Raw genomic sequence first — 22,111 nt, forward strand, 5'->3', positions numbered from 1 at the left:
ATTTTCCATTGAGATTTTTAGTGTTCATTCTTGCTGTCCAACTGAACTGTCCAAACCTCTTGAATCTGAGAAACTGGACTCTTGCTCTTTTATAATAAAATAAGTTTTATAATAAAACTTTTATAATAAAAGAAGAAAATGTGGAAATGGCAGAGGTGCTAAATGACTTTTCTGTTTCAGTTTTCACCAAAAAGTTTAGTGGTAATTGGATACGTAACTTAATGAATGCCAGTGAAAATGAGGCAGGATCAGAGGCTAAAATAGGGAAAAAACAAGTTAAAAATTACCTAGACAAGTTAGATGTCTTCAAGACGGCAGGGCCTGATAAAATACATCCTAGAATACTCAAGGAGCTGACTAGGGAGATATCTGAAACATTAGTGATTATCTTCAGAAAGTCATGGAAGACAGGTGAGATTCTAGAGAACTGGAAAAGGACAAATATAGTCTCAATCTATAAAAAGGGGAATAAGGACAACCCAGGGAATTACAGACCAGTCAGCTTAACTTCAGTACCTGGAAAGATAATGGAGCAATTAATTAAGCAACCAGTTTGCAGACACCTAGAAGAAAATAATGTTATAAGTAACAGTCATCATGGATTTGTCAAAAAAACACATCATGTCAAACCAACCTAATAGCTTTCTTCAATAGGGTAACAAACCTTATGGATAGGAGGGAAGCAGTAGATGTAATCTATCTTGACTTTAGTATGGCTTTTGATACTGTCTCACATGACCTTCTCATAAACAAACCAGCTATGCGCCCACCTTATAGGAGCTCCATCTAGGTTGGAAAACCGTTCTGAGTGGTTCACAGTCAAGCTTGGAAAGGCATATCAAGTGGGGTCCTGCAGGGATCAGTTCTGGGTCCAGTTGTGTTCAATATCTTCATCAATGATTTAGATAATGACATAGAGAGTACACTTATAAAGTTTGCAGACAATACCAAGCTGAAAGGGGTTCCAAGTGCTTTGGAGCATAGGATTAAAATTCAAAATTGTCTGGGCAAACTGGGGAAATGGTCTGACGTAAATATGATGAAATTCAATAAGGACAAATACAAGTTACTCCACTTAGGAAGGAACAAAGAGTTGCACGCATGCAAAATGGGAAATGGCTGCCTAGGAAGGAGAACTGTGGAAAGGAATCTGGGGGTCATAGTGGGTCACAAGCTAACTATGAGTCAACAGTGTAACTCCTTTGCAAAAAAAGCAAACATCATTCTGGGATGTGTTAGCAGTAGTGTTGTAAGCAAAACACAAGAAGTAATTCTTCTGCTCTACTCAGTGCTGATAAGGCCTCAGCTAGAGTACTGTGTCCGGTTCTGGGCCCCACATTTCAGGAAAATATGGACAAATCGGAGACAGTCCGGAGAAGAGCAACAAAAATGATTAAAGGTCTAGAAAACATGGGTTTGTTTAGTCTGGAGATGAGAAGACTGAGGGGGGACAGGAAAACAGTTTTCAAGTATGAGGAGGAAGAAAAATTGTTCTCTTTGACCTCTGATAATAGGACAAAAAACAATGGGTTTAAATTGCAGCAAGGGTGGTTTTGGTTGGACATTAGGAAAAACTTCCTAATTCTCAGGGGAGTTAAGTGCTGGAATAAATTGCCTAGGGAGGTTGTGGAATCTCTGTCATTGGAGATTTTTAAAAGCAGGTCAGAGAAACACCTGTCAGGGATGGTCTGGATAATACTTAATCCTGCCTTGAGTGCAGGGAACTGGACTAGATGACCTCTCGAGATCCCTTCCAGTTCCATGATTCCATAATTCTATAAATTCTTAGGTGATACTGCCAATATTTTCTGCTTTCACTGGGATCTAAAATGTGATAAAAGCCATTTTCACAGTGTTTCAACTGTTTCCCTTCTGCTGCTGGCCACAACCTGGGTGTACAGAGGTTAGGGAAACTGAAAAATAATGTGGAATTTAAAAATTATTCAAACCTTTTGAATCTCTAAATGGAAATTTGGTTGGAGCATTGAGTAGGGGCATGTCTACATGTACAATGCTGAAGCGGCGCAGCTGTACCCCTACAGCTGTGCTGCTTCCGTGCATGTCATGAAGACACTTTATGCCAATGGGTGAGAGCTCTTCTGTCTCCATAAAAAAAACCACCTCCGTGAGCAGCAGAAGCTGCGTTGACGGGAGAAGCTGTCCCGCCGACATAGCGCTGATCACACTTGTGCTTATGCTGGCAAAACTTATGTCACTCGGGGGTTGAATATTCACATCCCTGAGCGACATAAATTTTTTGCCCTTATATGTGTAGACATAGTCTAACCTCCAAAGTGACTCATCCATTCCTATAACTGTACTTTTTATCCTTAGGCCCTTTGAGAGGCGTAAGCCATGTCTACACTACCACTTATGTCAGCAAAATTTATGTCACTCGGGTGTGAAAAAACACCCCTGTGAGCAACATAAGTTACGCCAGTGTAAGTGGTTGTGTGCACAGCGCTATGTCAATGGGAGAGCTTCTACTGACATAGCTACCGCCACTCATTGGGGGGCGGTTTAATTCTGTCAATGGGCGAGCTCTCTCCCGTTGGCAGAGAACAGCGACACGAGAGAGCTTGCAGCGGCACAGCTGCATTGGTACAGCTGTGCCGCTCTAAGCTCTCTAGTGTACAAATAGCCTGAGATACCACAACGATTGGTGCATTGTGAATGTTTAGGAGACCGACCGAAAGATAAAGGCACCTTTGAAGAGATCATAATGTAACTTAGGTAACAGAAGTAAAGCCCATTAAGGGGAGGGAAGGGACACATGTAAGCAAGGAGAAGGGAATAGAGATCTCAGGAATGCAAAGGACTGAACTGTTGAATATAGTTCTGTTGGTTTTGTTTGTTTTTGTTGCTCAGTTTTCATACTGCATTATTTTATGTCTCGTGGTCTGAATGAATGGTGTGCTAGTCTTGGTACCAGTCTTACTCTGACTGAAACAGTCATTGGGAAACTTTGTCATTGACTTCAGCCATCAGCAGGCTCTTTTCTGGCTTCTCTTAAATAAGTAAATCAGATGTTAATAGCGATAGTTTTGCCCCCCGCCCACCTAAATTGGAGCGCAGATATAGGAATCCGTTATTTTCCATTAAGCATTTTGCCAAGTCAGTCAGTGCTCATGCTGAATTTCTTTTCCAAAATAAAACTGTTCTTAATATATTTGTGTGAGCCATAGTTCTGTGTGCTGATGGGCTCCACAAAGAATCTCGTGTTTATGCTGAAAAGGCTCCGGCTTGATCACATACAATGTGGGCAAAGAAGTAGTGACAGACTGGAGGGAAACTACTTTTTTTAAAAAGCTGAGTTGATTTGTTGGGTCGGATGAAAAAGTTGCTTGAACACAGTTCACAATATTTGGTTAGTAATCCAGTGGAATGTCTGAGGCGTTTTTGTTTTTCCTGTGGAGCCAAAAAATCATTTGCGCTCTAATACTCAATGCCACCAGCCAGAGGCTGAGTTACTCTACCTAAAGGTGAGCAGAGGAGGGCTGTGACTTGGAGTGTTAGCAATTTGCACTAAGACTGGCAGGGGAGCTTTTTCTGGCACAGGGTATGCTCTCTATGTCCCTGCCAAAAACCATGTTTGCAGATTAAAGACATTTAAAATGACACTAAAGCTAAGTTTGCTTTTACTGAAATGAAAAATGTGCCATGACTGACTGACTGAACTACCAGTCAGCCCACTGTAGACCTGTCTAGCTAATGTCTGAGTGCCACAGTGAAGAGGAAATCCAGTTTCGGAGAACTAACATGTGCAACTTTCAAAAGAAATCTGAATCTGTTGAGCTAAAAGGATTTTGGAAAATGCACATGTGCTTTCTGAGTTTCGGCTGAAGCAAAACACCAATTGCCTTGTCCCACTTCCAGTTTTCCAAATTCTGCACTTTAAAGTGTTTGTGGGGAAGAAAGTCCCCTCTCCACACATCCTGTGAGGTTGAATGATGTCTTTGTCCATTCTTGTAGCTAGAGTGCAGCCATCCTAGAAGTTTCATGAAAACAGAGGTTGCTCAAAAATATGGAAAGCTCTTTAAAGACCTTTGAGTTGAAATGTGCTGTATAAATTGAAGAGAGTCGTCATGATGATTATAATAATAATACTGAGGCAAGCTGTCTGTGTTTGTTTGCCTCTGGGCCAAAGAATGGGTATTTGGGATTCACCAGTGCCCTGTCTAATTTAGTCTTTCAATTTATCATGCAATCACTGTGGAACTTGGATACTAGGTCCTTCCGTGTTTTATGAAACCTGTAATCAGGTGGTGTTTCCACCTTGCCTCTAATACAGCATGCCTGTGCCCACCTGCCCAGGATGAAGTCCAATTTTAACCCCTCCCAGAGCTTTTTATTAATTGTTAACTTAAATATTGTTGTTTGTATTGCAGTAGCGCCTACTAACAAGAAACAGAAGTTTCCTACCCATATTTGCTCCTGGCTGTTCCTAGAATTGCTTCCTTCAGGACTTCTCTGTAGCTACTCCTAGATACCTTTGCCTCAGAGAGACATCAACAGCCTTTTATATTCTAGATTGGTACTAGGATTTCCCTGACATGGTTGCAAAGGCAAGTCAGTAGATTCACTCTGCTGCTTTATTCATGGCCCAAGGCCCTCACACTAAGTTACGGGCTCTTATTTTGCCTTTCTCACTGGCCCCTGACGTAGCATAAGGGACCTGGCAAAGGGAGGATTTCTTTCACTTGTAGCTACTTTTGGACGATTACCTTATTTCTTTGTATTGCCAAGTCACCATATAGGACTTGGCTGGCAACCTAAAAGGTTGAGGGACCACACAGGAGTCATTCTGTTTGTGGAATCAAATTCTGGAAACCGCATAAATCCTGAAAAATAGGGCTTCATGCTGTTGTCTTGTGAGAGGCCTACAAGCAACCAAATCCATGCCCCCAAGCTGGAGGCAGATTACAAGGTTGCAGTGTGTGTGTGCGTGTGTGTGTTCCCCCACCTCCTTGCTCCCAGTTTTCCTTTTCTTTCCTTTAATTAGAGCTAGCTTATATCCCATTTCCCTGGGTTGCAGAGGGCCCCCTATGTGCTCATTTCAATTTGCCTTAATTGGTGCAGGGCAGCAAGAGGCCATCCATGCCAAGGAGGGGGATCAGCACAGGGGAGAATTTCACCCACACAGAGAAGAGAATTGCAGTCAGACACTTCAAAGCAGCCTAGAAAACTCTAGACTTACACACCCTTAGTAACATTAGGGCGAGGGTCCTGAATTAGGAGTCTTTATTGGCTGAGTTGTATTATTTAATCCAACAAAATGGGGATTTAGAAATATACCTCCATTAGTAAAACAGTGTGGGTCAGATCCCCAGCTGGTGCAAATCGGTGTAGCTTGTTGAGTTTAATGGAGCTACAACCATTTACCCCAACTTCAGATATGGCCCTTTAAAATTTAGATAAATGAAAAGTTATGCATATAACATTTAAAAACAAGATCTCGAGAAAACATAATTTATGTACGTGCTATATAGTGTACATAGAACAGAATGGAGGAAACAAATGTTACATATATACTATGTGCAAAAATTACTGTTTCCTGCTGATAAAAGTTAGACTGCTAAAGAGTATCCCTTGTTCAGGTTGAAATATCACTGTTACTTCTAGTATCATGTTGTTGTTTTTTTCCATGCCTTTTTCCCTTTATACATTAAAATGTTGCCAGATGATGGAAGCCATTGAATCCTTGTAAGAGTTACCTTATTAGGTGTGCGTTCTATGAGTTCATTGGGTATGTTAGTAAGGAGGGATGGTGACATTCTCTTGGTTTTAGGCTAATAAGATCATGCAGTTCACAGCATCATAGTTTTGTTAATCATTTACACTGACTCTTTGAGGGTTGAGGAACAGAGATCTCACTGTTTAGTTATTACAGAAGAATGATGAGATTTTAATACAGTAGACTCATAGGGCATGATTCTTTGCTTATTTGCCTTGCAATGATGTAAATTTGGAGTAACTCAATAGACGTCAATGGAGTTACACAAGTGTAAATCAGATATAGCTAAGGGTAGAAATGTACACAATGAAATTACAACAGCATAAAATGGATGTAAGTGAGAGAAAAATTAAGACCATAATATTTTACTTATTGTTATACCTATATACACACTCTTTGGTTAAAAGGCAGAGATCCACTTTCAAATCAAATCTACTTTCTGTAGGAGAATTCAGTTGTAGCCTGATTCTGTCTGAATGCTTCAGGAATGGTCAGTCATTCCACTCTAGCTGGTGCTGAAAGAAGATCTTCAGGAATCCTGAAAAAGGAAGTTTTTCATTTTATGGCAGTAAGGCAGAGATGTTTTTCTAGACTATACTTTAATGGAATGTAGTCAACTGTAGATTTCACATTTTTGTAGCTATTCTACACTTGAAAAGTCTACTAGAAAGTTTTTTTTTTTTAAAAAAAGCACTTTTTTTTTAATCAAACTAGTATTTGATGTTTGCCAAGCCAAATTAATGTAGTTTGCTTAGCATTTAGGAATTGTTGTGTTGTCAAGTTAAGACCACCCATGTTGCAGAAAAAGTAATAATTTTATAGAATTTGTCTACATTTTTCATTCAATAACTTTTTATACAAAAAAGCCTTTTTTCTAAACTGAATATTTTTGCAGAACTTTTTCATCTTTTCAAAATTTTCCCATTTACAAACATTTCGTATTTTTTAAACAGAAAACTGATTTTTGTTGGCTTTTTTCCCTTTTTGTTTTCCCCTCACTTCTCCCCTCCCCCACTTTCTTTTTTTCCATTTGGTTTTTGAGGGGAAAAAAGAGTGGTGAAAGGAAGAAAAAAGTGAGAGGGTGGGGGATTCATTGTTTGGTATCAAAATAGTGGAAATTTGAATCAGCGGTTTTCCCGGAACTTTTTTTTCTCAAAACATACTTGCCATTATTCAACTAACTCTAATAAATTCCTTATTGTATCAGCATATGGTGGTAGAAAGAAACGGTATATAGACAAGGCAATTATAATTGTATTACCTTAACAGTTAGTCAGAATATCCCATGCATTGATAGTCGTTCCTCTCACTGTTGTAATTAGAAACAGTTCTGCTTCTGTCAGCTCTGTATACTCAGTCGTCTTAGATTTGTTTTCTGTTGTAATTTTCAAAATGCCGTAGGTAGCTGGAAAAAGTGAGTTGAAGAATAAAATGCATACATGTTATCTGGCAACTCTTTAAAAAAGATTTTGTTTGTGTTTTCACTTCCTTTTCTCTCCTTTAATCACAGTATCTACAGATTTCTGAACATTTCAGTATTTTGTTTATATTGCTCACATCATAAAGTATATCAAGCAGCAAGAGGGCATCTTAAAGTCATAAACTAAATTGTTTTTATACCGTGAGGGTAAGAATCCTTTGTTTTGACTCTAAGCTGGACAAATGGGGCAATGGAGTCGAACAGAGAGTACACATATATTACTGTGATGTCATTTTTATAAAGTGATTTTGTCTCCCCAGGCATGGTTTAATGCCTTACAGATAAATCACTTCTGTCTCCGTCAGTGACAGTGACAATATCTGCAGTCTTTATACATCCAGAAAGCCAGCTGGCAGGACAAATTACACACTGGGGCAGTTTGATAAGAGTGAGATGGGAAAAACAAAAATTCAATTCCCCATTCCTCACGGAAAAATGTCAGAGCTAAGTTGTAATGTGAATCCAGAAACCAGAGCTGTCACTTACGCAGCTAATTGTAATGGATAGTACACACCGGGAAGGTGGGAGGGAAAGACCCAAAGGCAGGGGAGGGAGGAGCAAGTGGGATTGTAACAAATGAGCATAGCATTGTGACTCATGAATGAAAAATTGGAAACACTTTCTCAAAAGTTCTGTGTATCAGTGAAATTCTTGGGTGTTTCTACTTAGTCTGATTGATAGCAATGGAAGAGGGAAGATGACATTGACCTTGGCAACACAACGAATAGTTTATATTCATATGCAAGAACTGTTATTGACCAAATTTGTCAGTTTAGAAGGAGCCAGTGTAATTTGTGCCAACATCAAATGGGCACTTTTCTTTTTCCTCCACTCTTGCTTTGTATACATAAGCATATATTTGTGCTTGCAGTGTTGGGCAAATCCCAGTGCCTGCTTATGGTAGAATTTTTGCTTTTTCTCCTATAACCTATCAGGGTAAAATGAAGTACAGGATCTAATCCATTGGAGATTTTTAGTGCAGAATAAACAGACATACTTAAAAAGAAGTTATCAGTCCTTTTTAATAGAAAGAGAAAGCAAAAGCAGTATTAAATCATGGAATCATAGAAGACATGAAGGGACCACTATAGGTCATCTAGTCCAGTCCCCTGCACTCAAGGCAGGACTAGACAACTAGACAATTCCTGACAGGTGTTTGCCTAACTTGTTCTTGAAAACCTCTAATGACGGAGATTCTACAACTTCCCTAGGCATACTTAACTACAGAGAAAAAAGTGAAAATTATGAGAGAAGCAGTTTTGACAGTAAGTAATTATTGTTACTTGTGGCAAGGCCAGAGAAGTGCATTGAGAATCTAGAACTTGGGAAGTATATAGAATTACATCCCACAAACCGATATTAAGAGAATGTTACAGTTGCAAAGTCAAGCTCTCCAAATTTCGGGAATGCCAGAATTGAGGTTGCCAGCAGGGTGAGCGTTGGAAGTATGAGAGAGAGCGTCTCCCTGAGGTCAGTTCCAGTGCCTGGTTCCACAGCAGCCCCTGGCAGCTGATAGGAGGAGGGGAAATTTCTGCTCAGCCCCAGGCTGGAGCATGTTCTGTGGGGATGGTGCAATCTGGTCACACAGAGGAGCTGAGGTGATGGATTAACCTGTAGGCAGAACTTTGTGGTAGGTGTTAGTGACTCAGTAAGGGGGGGGGGGGGGCTTTGACATCCGGTTCTGTGGAAATTTGGCAGATCATGGGAGACAGAAGAGGCAAAATGTAAGAGAAATAATAGCAAGGGCACCTGGTGGCCTGGGGCCGCTGCAGTGTGATTTTTGTATCAGCGGCCGTATGTGTGTGCCTGTTTGCGTGTGCAAGAGGTGTGCCAGTGGCACTGCCTGAAGGCAGGATATGTCTAGGAGCACTGTGGGGATCATGCTGAGGAACAGCTCCAATGCCTCCATTTTGTTGGTCCAGCATGTGGTCCCCCAGCATCAGACTGACAGGTTTGTCTCTGTCTGTTTGTGCAGCACCTAGCACAATGGGGCCTCGATTCTGATTGGGTCCTCCTGGTGCTACTGGAATGCATATGTGTATTTATGGGAAGGGTTAGGGATTACCAAGACCAGGACTTGGCTTAGAAATGAAAAATCCCAAGGTCTCTTTTTTTCAGAGGAATCTTTTTAGTTTTGAAATTATGGCAAATGTTTGAATCAGGTCAAACAGAAATCAGACAGATGGGAATGATTTCTTACTTTGATCCCATTTAAATCGCAAATTTCTCTTAACTGAGATCACAGAACCATTCAACACTTTATTGATTAAGCATCCCCATGGACATGAGTCCCATGGTATGAATGCACCCAAAACTGGACCCGATTCCAGCACAAAGACTTTGGGATCTCCACAGTCTGCCGTTGCCATGTGATTTCAGAGGGGAAGCTGATTCCATCCCTCAACAGCTGCTACAAGAGGTGGAGGTTGTGAATCTGCTCCCCTCCCACTCTAATTTCTATATAGCCCCAGTTTAGAAAGGGAAAATGGTACAGTCCCCTGAGATTCTGCCTGCCCAGCCCCACTACAGATATTTTTGTCACTCTTCCTTCTAACAGCTCCCTGGGGGTTAATACTGAAACCTCTGGTCCACTGCAGGCAAAGATAATGTCTATGGATGGGCTGAGGCAGGGAGATATTCATTTGAAAGAGCGTCCCTTCAGCATCTCTATACCCTTTTGCTGCAGTGTCTCAGAGGGTCAGGATTTGGCAGCTGTTATTTAGTTGCTTTTACTAAAAGATAATCTTAGAAGAAAGGTTTCCTTTTTCTTGATTACTTACAATATCCTCCTTCTCCAGAAACCCAGTAATATAGTACATGGCTGAGTTCTCTGAGTGACTTTATCCAATAGGAAATGCCTCTAGTGGATATTAAAATCTTTCACTATTAAGTTCTAACTAATTTAAAAACAAATAGAATATACTTGAATTCTCTCTCACACACACACACGACAGCCACAGTTAACCTACAGGATTTTTTCATTGGTGGAATTCTAAGCAGTGTATGGTAAGTGGATGCATCCCTGTGTGCATCTGATGTGGAAGTACACATAATACAAGGAATTGTTTGCAGGTGTATTGAGATTGATGTCTGGTGACTGCTGAGGGCTTTAAGCTTCAGAAGTGGAGCAGAGTAAGAAGAGGATCTGTTGAAAATAATCCAGTTGCCAAATATATATATTTTAAACCAGAAATGTTAAGTCATTGGACAGTTTTTTAACTTGTCTAACCACTACTTGCCACAGATAACAGTATCCCGAACATTGGCTTTGTGCATGACAGGCAAATTGCACATCAGAATGAACTTTTCTTGAACTGTTTTTCTTAAGTACTATATTTGACACACTTGTCCTTTTCCTGAGTGTCAGACACGCATCTTCCCTTTTGTGTTCCATTTTCTTTTCACTAAATAACACTTATATGTGAACAATACAAGAAAAATCTCAAAACCATACTGTGGACTGTCACTTCAAAAGTGTGAAATCCTAAATACTGTAACATAGGAACAGTTTAACTGAGTACTTGCCCGCTGCCCTGCGTCCCATTAAGGCATGTCGGATCTATGAGCCTAGAGCCAAGATATAATCCTGAAAGAGCATAGTTCTATCCAGGATACTTGTTTTTGGAACACTCTATTATGTCTACACTGCAGTGGGGAGCAAGCTTCCCTGTCTGGGTAAACAGACAGGCCCAGGCTGTGCTTGAGCTAGTGCTCTAAACATAGCAGGGTGGACATTGTAGCACCGGCTGTGGCATGAGCTAGCCACCCGCGTATGGTGGATGGGCAGGTTTCTACGCCAGCAGGTAGCCCATGCAGCCACATTCACCTATAGCTCAGCTTCTGCTGCTGCCACTCCCTCAACTGGCTCTCAGTTTGCTCTGTTCCTTCTGCGTCACTGCCGCTCTATGGCATTGTCATTCCCCCTGCTGCTGGGAGCTCCCGCGTCGCCCCTTCCCCTGCCGTCGCCTGCCCGTCTCCCGCGTCGCCCCTTCTCCTGTCGCAACATCCACATCACTATTTTTAGGGTGCTATCTTTAGCAGAGCTAGTGCCTGTCTGTCTGCCCAGGCTAGGAGGCTGTGGTGTAGATGTACCCTATGGGGCCTGATCTCGGAAGGTGACGAATACCTCCAGCATATTGCAGGAGGTATTCAGAACGCTTTGCGGGCTTGCCCTATCTCCCTGAAGGCCAGTATAATACACTGCATCCCTGGCACCCTTCCAGGTAGGACTGAAGGCTTTTTTTTGTTTTTCTTTCTTATGGCTGAGCTGTTTGGACAACATGCATTTTGTGGGGAGGGACTGGGATTTGCCTTTTGACCGTTCACCTATGAATGTGCAAAGGCATCCGACCATTTAGAGCATACAACAGAAAACACCATGGGCAGCACGAGTAAACTATATTGAAGACATTTTCCTGCTTGGTCTTCTGAGACGTTTCTTTCTCTCTGAGTGAGGCTCTTTGTGCTAGGCACAGCAGGAGCTAAGCCATTATTCTTCTTAACTGACTTCAAATTATTCATTCTCTGTTCATTTTAAAGAAAACAATTCCAAGTATGGAAAATAAACTGTCACCATTTTGTGTAACAAATTTGGTAATAAAAGAAGTGACAGTTAATATAGGAGTTGACATACCATTTTCCTTTAAAGATACTGAAAGTATCACGCATATTACAAACAATTCTAAAAACATACGTCTTTCCTCTTACTTACAAAAAATGGAGTAAGTTAAAGGTTTGTTGTCAAAATACTCAAATCATATATTTCAAAAATGTCTTTGTTCTACTTTTTCTAGAACAGGACATGAAGATGTCATAGATCACAATATTCATTAACTTGATGCTGAGCATGTTTGTGTACCAAGTAGCAGTAGTTCTAATAACTAAAGGGGACAGGACAAGCCATTTTTCTGTTGAGGGCACCTTGAGTCAGATATTGACATTGGCTACAACTACAACCAGTTGCAAAGTTTATGAAGAGAAATAGGGAGCTCCACAGAGTGACTTGCCTTTTCGCTAGAGTATTCACATGCACATAATAACAGTGCTAAAACCACAGCTGAATTTCAAATCATGCATGTGTTTGGTTGTAGTGGCTTGCCAGTGAGAGAGGAATTAGATAGAAATTCCCAGTTCACAGCAGAAATGATGGAAAGGATATAGACAATTTTTAGCATGCACAGGGAGTTGTCTGAGTCACATCTTCCACAATCCTTTGGAAAAATGGAATGTTCAAATCAAACTATTGTAAATGCCATAAAGAAATATATTTCTACTTCTGGAAAAGCATAACATATGAACTATCTTTTATTACTTAAGGTTAGCAGTACAGTATTGTGTTTGCTTTTCCATTACCTATTTCATATGTAGAATACAGCATGTGAACCTACTAAGTGCTTCAACAGCCTGTAAATAATGTATGCACTTGAAAGAGGCTGAGGCTGCTCTCATCAAAGTCAATGGGGGATTTGGCTATTGACTTCGATGTGTGTAAGATTGGGCTCACTTTAAATCTTGCTGTATCAGAAGAAATGGTTTGTCCTTTTAATGCCTCCGTCAGTTACATTAATATAGTGGTTCAAAGGAAGGAAAAGAACTCAGCCCAATTGTGTAGTGCTATCCTCTTGCAGGATTTTTTTTTCTCAACCCCAGTTTATGCCCTAAAGCATAAATACTGGTAACTCTTTCAAGTGATTAACCTAAATAGTTTTTAGAGTAACAGCCGTGTTAGTCTGTATTCGCAAAAAGAAAAGGAGTACTTGTGGCACCTTAGAGACTAACCAATTTATTTGAGCATGAGCTTTCGTGAGCGATGAAGTGAGCTGTAGCTCACGAAAGCTCATGCTCAAATAAATTGGTTAGTCTCTAAGGTGCCACAAGTACTCCTTTTCTTTTAACCTAAATAGTGTAACTGCCAGTGTTGTTCTTATTATATTTCTTTAACTAATTATGTGTGTATATATGTAAACCATTATTTTTATCATGTTTGATGCATGTAAGTATGGAAGAAATGATTCTTTTCTCACTTTGCATCAGTTTTCATTGGACTTACTGCTGATTCCCACCAGTGCGAGAGGAGAATCAGATACAGTATCTAATGCCCTTTTTGAATCTTGTTAAATTGTTCTCAGTAATATCTTGTTAAATATTTACAGTAATATCTCGTGATGGTGAATTACGAGGTGAATATACTGTGTGGGTGGGAAAGTATTTCCTTTTATCCATTTTGTGCCTTTTTGAATGAATTACCTTTAAAATGTGTTGTTTTCACTGAAATCTGAGTGAAAGCTGTAAAGGCAAAGAGACCTGTTTACAATAAGAATAACAATGAAAGAACATAATTGACAATTAAGTGGTGGGTTCTGAATGCAAAAGAGGGAAATATTTCTGGGAAAGGAACTAAGATGGAAATTACCCATACTTGATCTGAGCCCAAAGCTTATCTGGGAAATGGGAATATGGAAGGAAACAGTTTCCCCATATGTTCTGAATGACGTCTGCAATCCCATGTATCCCAAATGGCTGAAGCTGGTAGCCATTTTAATGCAATACTGAGTTGAACACATAAAAATCAGAAAATTCAAACCTGTAACATTCCTACCACAGTAGGCCACATTACATATACAATAGCGGAGTATTTTGGGTGGATGTGTATATATTTTCCTTCTTACATGACTTCTCAGACATGCCTGTTTGTTACTGTACTACCACTGGAAATTCTGCCAGATTTCCTGTGCATGTCGCTACATAGACCAGCTGCCTCTTTAGCCCCATCCAAAATCCTCCAAAAAGCCACAGCAGTGTAGTGGTCAGGAGCTGCTTTAACTCTAGGCAAAGTATGCAGCAGTAAACTAGGCAGGGCAGCAGATCTCTGGGAGAAGCATTTTTTTTTAATGTTCATGGCTTTGTCTTCCCCTGGTGCTTCAAATGCTGCCCTCCTAGAGCTATCCCTGTCACTGGCAAACACGCCCTTCGACGGCTCCCTGCACAGAGCTCTTCCTCTATACCATGGAGTCCTTCCTCTGTACAGAGTCTCCAGAACTCTACCAGACAGCCCCACTCACATGTCATAGCACCCCACCCACTGTACCACACAGCTCCCCTGCCCCAAACTGGACCATACAGCCATACCTGCTTTACCATAGAGCTTGGCCTCGATACCACACAGCCATGCTCACTGAATAGCGCTCCACCCACTGTGTCACACAACTCTGCCCACTGCACATGGCTTCACCCAAAGGGGAAGCACACTGAAGTTTTGCCAATGGCAGCAGATTGTGTTGAGTGGCCACTGGTACATTCACGTTTCAGGATTATCTGTGGCTTTGGGGGAAATGAAGATGATTCCTTTTGAGGGTCCTAAGCCTCCCCACGTTTTATGGTTTGTACCCTAAACTTTTTCCCCTCTGCATCTCATCCTGGATGGGATGATCTGTTCTTTGATCTTCGGTCAGTGAATTGAAAGAAGTTGGAAAAAGAAAAATGGTTGTATCTAATACCTGTACTCTGTATTGATGTGCTTGGGCCAATTTTGTGTATTTAAGTGAGGTGCATGTTATAAAGCATAAGTCTGTAATGAGAAATAAATGGTGGTAGAAGCCAATGTACAGTAACCTTACTTGTGGAATATCTTTGTAACTGAGAACCTAGTGAGGAATGCATAATAAATTCATCCTCTGCCAGTTTTAGTTTATGTTGGCTCAATACCTGCAATTGTGCAGATATTAATGGGCAGGTTACTAAAATGGCTAACTCCAGAAGGTTTAATATCTAATGTATAACACTTAGACAGCATTTAATTATAAAGGTCTTTTATGTTCTGAAAAGAATGCTGACTTTTTTTGTATCAGATATTCAAGAACTCTTGCCAGCCTTCTGAATCTCTGCTCTATGTCTAATAGAGGGGACTCTGAGGAAATGATGTATATTGTAATTTATCTTCAATAAAATGTCCTGTACTAACGTAATACTCACGCACCAAATGGGAAAAATCTGGTTGCTTGTTAAAAGTCTAACTACATTATTAGAGGTCAATGTTTTTCTAAAAATAAATATAGCAGAACTGTGAATCTAAAAGGTAAAGTTTTACTTATTTATAATCTCTTCTGTGGTGCTCATCACTGTAGTAACTTAGAACCTCATAAATACCAATCAGTTTATCCTCCATGGGGAAAGAGTATTATTCCCTGTCTGTAAAATGGGGTTTTGAAGTATAGATAGATGAAATTATTTACTAAAGGTCAAACAGTTAGTGTGTGGCTGAGCTAGGAATATAAACCAGATCATCTAAGTCCCCGTTCCAGTGCCTTAGCCACAAGCCCCATCCTTCCTCTCAATCATTATTGCTGTTGACATTGTCTGTTTTTCAGATTTCAGAGTAGCAGCCGTGTTAGTCTGTATCCGCAAAAAGAAAAGGAGTACTTGTGGCACCTTAGAGACTAACAAATTTATTTGAGCATAAGCTTTCATGAGCTACAGCTCACTTCACATCATGCATTGAGCTGTAGCTCACAAAAGCTTATACTCAAATAAATTTGTTAGTCTCTAAGGTGCCACAAGTCCTCCTTTTCTTTCTATTTTTCAGAGTAATTCACAGATCTTCCACGCAGGCACACTCAGCTTTTTCACAAGTTTATGTGGAATATTTTCCTTTAGAAAACTTTGTTTTAGACTTTACATTTAGGTACTGAATATACTGAGATAAAGCAGATGGCTAGTGACGGAGAAGGTGTTGCGGGAGGTTGGTTGGTCAGAACAAACAGAAAATCTAGATAGCTTGTATGCGCTCAGTGAATGTGAGAAAAGTCAATCCTCTTTGTCCTGCCACCCTCCCTGTGACAAATAAGTCAAATTCCTCAGCTTGCAATGTGTGCCTGCACAATACTTACAACATACTCCATGCTCACTTATTTTAGAGTTGACACTTGGCAAAATATATATAAAAAGGTGAACCCCCCCCCAGTCGGTGTTTTTATTCTGTCAGTGCTTGCATTTCTTCACATTCGCAAGCAATATTAGTGTCCTCTAACCAGCAAAAACTTGGAAAGGCAAAGCCAGAGAATTTGTGTCAGGATCCCACTTATGAAGTAGAATTCAGGGCAATAGTTTGGCTGGGACAAAGTGTAAAAGCAGAAGACTCACTCTCCCTTTTGTGTTTTCAAAGTTTGATGCAAACCACATTGAAGTCAAAAGAGAGATTCACTTTGACGGCAATGGGCTTTGGATTGTGTCCCCAACGTGAAACTTCTTTACAATGTGCTAGTCTGTTGTTAACTGATTTGTGAATTTTAAATGGAACATAATGGATTTTTAGAGAATATATTGAATACTTTGTGATCATGTTGAGTTCTATTTTTATGTTATTATTTTACTAGAAATATGCCTGTGAATACATGATGAACTACTCCATAGTACACTGCAGTCAAACTGCTGCTTGGTTTTCTATGTACTGTTCATATGAGTACAGTTCGTGCTATGAGCTGTTAGGTACTTTACTTTCTCCTCACTAGTACAATAAAATAAAGTAACACAAAGCTCCAGTAGGGCTTGCCTTGTTAACGGTTCTGATGTGATTCTCACTGTTCCCAAAAATATAAAGGTTTTATAAGATTTAAAATATTCCCAATGGAAACCATGAACATTTATTGGAGAAGAATAAAACTTTTTGTCCGGAAATGTCTGTTATGAAATTGCTTGTTTGACAGGCATGATTAAGCCACACTATTTTGTAACCTTATTTTTTAATCATAGCCTAATTTAGGTCTCTTAGTGGGTATATCAAAGCTTGCAGCAAAACCCAGAATTATTTTTGAAGATTTTTGCTTTGTAAGAAATATAAATTCAGTATTCCTTGCAGCTGTATCTTTAATATATTTAAACATGTGAAAATCTATTTTTTCCTTTTTTTTAAACTTAGATAAAAATATAAAAATATAATACTATAATTTATAGAAATTAAATTGCACAGTGCACATTATTATTTACAAATGTGTCTAGTACTGGTAACTGTCAGAGACAGGACAGTGGTCCATTTGCTTGATCTATTATAGTCTTATGTGCATTACATTTAAAATCGGACAAAGTAATTTTGCTTTTATTTTTATAATACTAGTTCTTAAATGCAACTTGCAGACAACAGTGATCGAGGGTAATGCTATGTATAAATTATATTTAAATGGTATTGACCATCCTAAAATGTAACTTTTCCCACTTAATAAAAGCTTCATTCAAAATATAATTGAGAAATGTTTCTTGAAGTATAAAGATTTAGGTGCATTGATTCTTTCCCATATGCTATATTTAGAATTTTGATTTGGGCTGTATAATGAGTTAGATTTTGGCATGTGAAACAAATTTTAGTCGAGGCTCATCATTTTCCTATATAGACGGGATAACACTTTTCTTATTTTTGAATATTTACCCGATGGAGCTAGACATTGAAGCAGAGAGAGCTGGTGTGATTAAACTAAGCTAGATTTATTACTGTGGGTTTTTTTAATGGCACATTTTCTATAAAATTGAAGGAGTAAACGCCTCAGCCCTTTAGCTAACAATAGAAGATATAGCATTTTGCATAGTTTCTACATATTTCTGGATAATTATGTAAGTAGAAGCAGTGGAAGAAACATAAACAAGATCATTCTGAAAAATGCATTAGAATAATTGTGTTATTATCTGTTGTGGTTGTGCTCTTCTGACCACATTTTGTGTTCTTGCATTATTACACTCTGTGTATATCTCGATGTAAGTAAAACTACTGTTTAAAATGTGTTTAACAAAAATAATATGAACAAAGAAACTGTGGGTAAGCACCATGTTCCAGTTATCTGGCCTGTGGGCCTGATCCTATTGACCATACTTGCATGATCGATCCCATTGCCTTTATTGGGACTGCTAGCATGATGAGAGTATCAGCATTAGGCAGAGATTTTCAAGAAGCTTAAGAGAATTAGATGCCCAAAATAAACTGAAATTCAGTGAGAGGCTCCTAACTCCCTTGAAAATCCCAGCATGAATGACTATAAAAATACTGTTCTGAGAGGCAAATCTGTCGCTGTCAATCAGAAAACTTCATTTGAATGTGTAGAAAAAAAATCCATTGTTCCAGGTAAAGAACTCAATTTGCAGGATGGTAGAAATGAATATCAAAGACTATTGTTGACATCACATATCATTTTGCTTTTTCTTTGTAGGTTACATATTTGGGTAAGGTGTCCACAACAGGGATGCAATTTTTATCAGGCTGCACAGAAAAACCTGTCATTGAATTATGGAAGAAGCACACACTAGCCAGGGAGGACGTCTTCCCAGCCAATGCCCTTCTGGAAATCCGACCCTTCCAAGTCTGGCTTCATCACCTGGACCTCAAAGGCGAAGCCACAGTCCACATGGATACCTTTCAGGTGGCACGTATTGCCTACTGCACTGCCGACCACAATGTCAGCCCAAACATCTTTGCTTGGGTTTACAGGGAGATCAACGATGACTTGTCCTATCAGATGGACTGCCATGCTGTAGAGTGTGAGAGCAAGCTGGAGGCCAAGAAGCTGGCTCATGCCATGATGGAGGCCTTTAAGAAGACTTTCCACAGCATGAAGAGTGATGGCCGGATCCACAGGAATAGCTCATCTGAGGAAGTGTCTCATGAATTCGAATCTGATGATGGCTGACTGAACTCATTGATAGTACAGCAAAGGCAGAAATTGCCTAGGGAAAAGGAGCTGATAGATGAATAAGCAACAACTGATATCTGGAATTAAAAGACGGCCAAATACTTGGCTGACCAGCTTTTTAAATCAAAAGAGCAAATCAATACCTAAAGATATGCATCATTAAAGTAATTATGTTACATTGAAATCTGCTGCTGTTGTAAATGTGAGAAAAAGCTTTTTCTTTTTTTTTTTTCTATATCACTTCCCCAACCCATGCACCATCAACTCTTTATAGCCTGGTATAGTTCAGGTGTACAATCTGAAGTTGATTCAGTCCAGTTTGCCTTATGAAACTCATCAAGCAATTTTAATAGTAGATTCTCTGGGATTCATAGCTGGGATCTGATGCTGCTATGCAGCGGCAAGTGGAAAAGGGAGCCCTTTGGTTCAGAAAAACAAATCCCTTTCCATGTCATATTGCAAAATCATTTGACCTTACCTAGGCTGAAACAGCCATTCATAGGCTTTTTGACACATGGCCTGACATTCTGCAGTTTATTCACATTTCACAGATTTTTAAAAAGATGCTTATATTTACACATTATATCATATGCTATCCTTTATTTTATTCATTTTGTCTATTTTCTTAATGTACCTGCAGCCACTCGTCTCCCACCAAGCACCATTAATTACAATTTCCAGGATACCAAAAAGGGAAAGAAAACCCATGATGGCTGGTAATACAGTGAGCCAGGTCCATTATTTCTGCTGAGAGTTGAGTGACATGTTGCTAAGACCCGTGGTCTTTCACCAGTTGACTGGGACTTATGATCCACCTCAGGTCTGAAGTGATATGAACATCGTAGGCTTAACTCCACAGTAGTCTCCATTACCAACCTAGCGTATATAATTTGATGTAGCTGGTACTGCTGGGTCACAAAAGCCAGGGGTGTGTTACCATAAATAGCAAAAATGTCTCTGACAATGAAAAGGCACTGGTCCTTTTAGAGTCAGGTTTGAAATGATTGAGAAGTTCACATTAAGATATCCTGCACTTTTCCTGGTCCATGGACAAAAAGGTTCATAACTTTTGTAAAGGCAGAAAAAAAATCATATAAAAACAAAACCTTTGGTTCACTAAATGTTTTTAAGGCCAAGAGCAGACGAATAGTTTGCAGGTAATGCTGCTCCTTGTTCGTAATCATGGTAATGGTAGGGGCACTAGGGCACCTTACAGAAGCCTTAAAAGAAAGCTATGTGTCTGTGTTTTGGTGTGTATATATACATTGTGTGAGAGAGCATATGTATGCCTGTGCGTATGGCCAATGTTAAAGCATGAGATTGAGCATGGAGACATGTTGATGGGGACCCACAGCTCTTGAAAATATGCTTGTTGCTTTCCAATGTATGTAAACTATTCTCCAGCATAAATACATTCATACTTTAATAAAAAATATGTTTGAGTTAAAGCTATGATAGTTTTAGGCTCTATTTCCAATGCAAACTCTCTGTTTTTGCTTAAAGTACCTTGGTCATCCACTGATGACAGATGTTTTTACAAACACCAATTGAACTGATTAAAAATTGTTATAGGCTTATTTATATATACACCCACCCCAACAGTTAATAGGATTAAAATATTAATTTATTTACATTTAAAACATTACATTAGTTTCCAAAAGGGGTAATGGGAATTTTTATGATTTCCTGTTGGGCTGAATTATTACTATCTAAGATCAGCTTTTAACTTTTATTTTAAGGTCTGTAGACACCAGTTCATACTTTCTGCTTTCCAGTAGGTGGCAGAGATTTTTCTCCAGGCAATGAGTCTAACTTAAGAGCCCTATTGACCAGAAACGGTACCTTGCCTCCACTACCATGGAACAGTTCGGGTCTGGCATCAGCATCCAGTATGAAGAACAAAGAAGCTCAGCAAGTTCCTCGAATACTTTGGTATTGTATCTTTGAGTGCCTGCTGCAGAGAAATGATCCAGAGTACAGAACTCTGAGTCTGGAGAGCCTAAATTTAATTCTCAAAGTTGAGATTTCCTTTTCCTCACTATGGCTAGTAAGAAGTTGGGTTACTCTACAGTCTTTATCTTTGCTTTAAAAAATAAATCTGAACTCTGTTAGGCAGGTATGTCTCTTTATGGTCAAAGGCAACCTTTCTTCAACTTTGGGTCAAATTCTGCTCACTTCCTCAGAGTTATAGCCTGCATTTAGCTATGTTGGGACATTTGGCAGCCAAAATTGCTGTCATTCAACTTCTCAGATCCATTTTCTGGTCCTTTTATAGTAATCCCAGGTGTCTCTTTGACAAGGTTCAATGGGTTCTCCTGATTTCACCACTACTGATTATATATCTTACATGTGTGTTGGCAGGAGACAGGTCCAAAAAGACAGAGCTTGCAATTTTATAAGGCTATTTAAAGAAATGCCTCTTGATTAAGCATTACAAAATCCTGATTAAGCATTAAAAAAGTTGCCAAGCCATGGAGCCAGATTTTTACTAAATGGAGCCCCGATGAATGTGTGATGGCTTTTTGTCTTTTATATCTTGCATCATTCTCATAATGTATTGGAAGAAGGTTGCCAAAGCTAAAAACAGAACTATAAATAATAACTGATATAATTAAATATTTGTATACCCAGAAGGTAGGACTAGAGAACATTGCTGTGGGCTCTGTTGTTCCATATAATATCGAGTTTCTGAATTTTCTGGCACTCGTTTGTTTGTGTCAAAGTTTAACATCAATTGTTGTATTTAGTAGACTGTTATGGTCCTAAAGGTGCTCGTTGGGCCATATGGCAATAAAAATTTTACATGCAAATAAAGGGCAGTAAATAATCCTTAGTATTTATTTATCAATCAGTGGTATGTGCCACTATTGAGGTGTGCACTCTGATCATTTGTATTGTGTTGTAAAATATTCCCAAATTACCTGTATTAAGTGATTTCAAAAGGAACATAAAGAAACTAGTGGACCTGGTCCCATTATAGACACAACATTTACCTTTTAATCAACATAACAATGGGATAGAATTGGAGACAGAAATAGTTACTGTTACATTTATATTCACATTCTTACAGCATATTGAAAACTGTTGAACACATTCCCTTTTCCCAAATCACCAAGAGCTTCTAGGTCTAAGTTACACCAAGGGTAAGTTAAAGGGCAGATTCTAAACCTCTGCAAACAGTGCTGACTCCACTTTCACTAAAGCAATGCAAACAGTGCACTGGACTCC

At 39.4% G+C, this 22,111-nt stretch overlaps 1 protein-coding gene across 4 annotated transcripts in view; it reads left to right on the top strand.

Moving 5' to 3' along the window:
* Positions 1 to 21,710, top strand: part of PID1 (phosphotyrosine interaction domain containing 1) — a 159,630-nt gene extending 137,920 nt beyond the window's left edge. For all 4 annotated transcript variants that reach the window (XM_073359838.2, XM_073359837.2, XM_073359836.2 and 1 more), the window contains one exon: positions 18,404 to 21,710. In XM_073359838.2, the coding sequence (XP_073215939.1) occupies positions 18,404 to 18,880 (477 nt within the window). In that variant the 3' untranslated portion in view covers positions 18,881 to 21,710. The remainder of the gene's footprint in view (positions 1 to 18,403) is intronic.
* Positions 21,711 to 22,111: the final 401 nt, after the last annotated feature.

This window comes from Lepidochelys kempii, chromosome 9 (assembly GCF_965140285.1).
Source record: "Lepidochelys kempii isolate rLepKem1 chromosome 9, rLepKem1.hap1, whole genome shotgun sequence".
Taxonomy (NCBI): Eukaryota; Metazoa; Chordata; order Testudines; family Cheloniidae; genus Lepidochelys; species Lepidochelys kempii.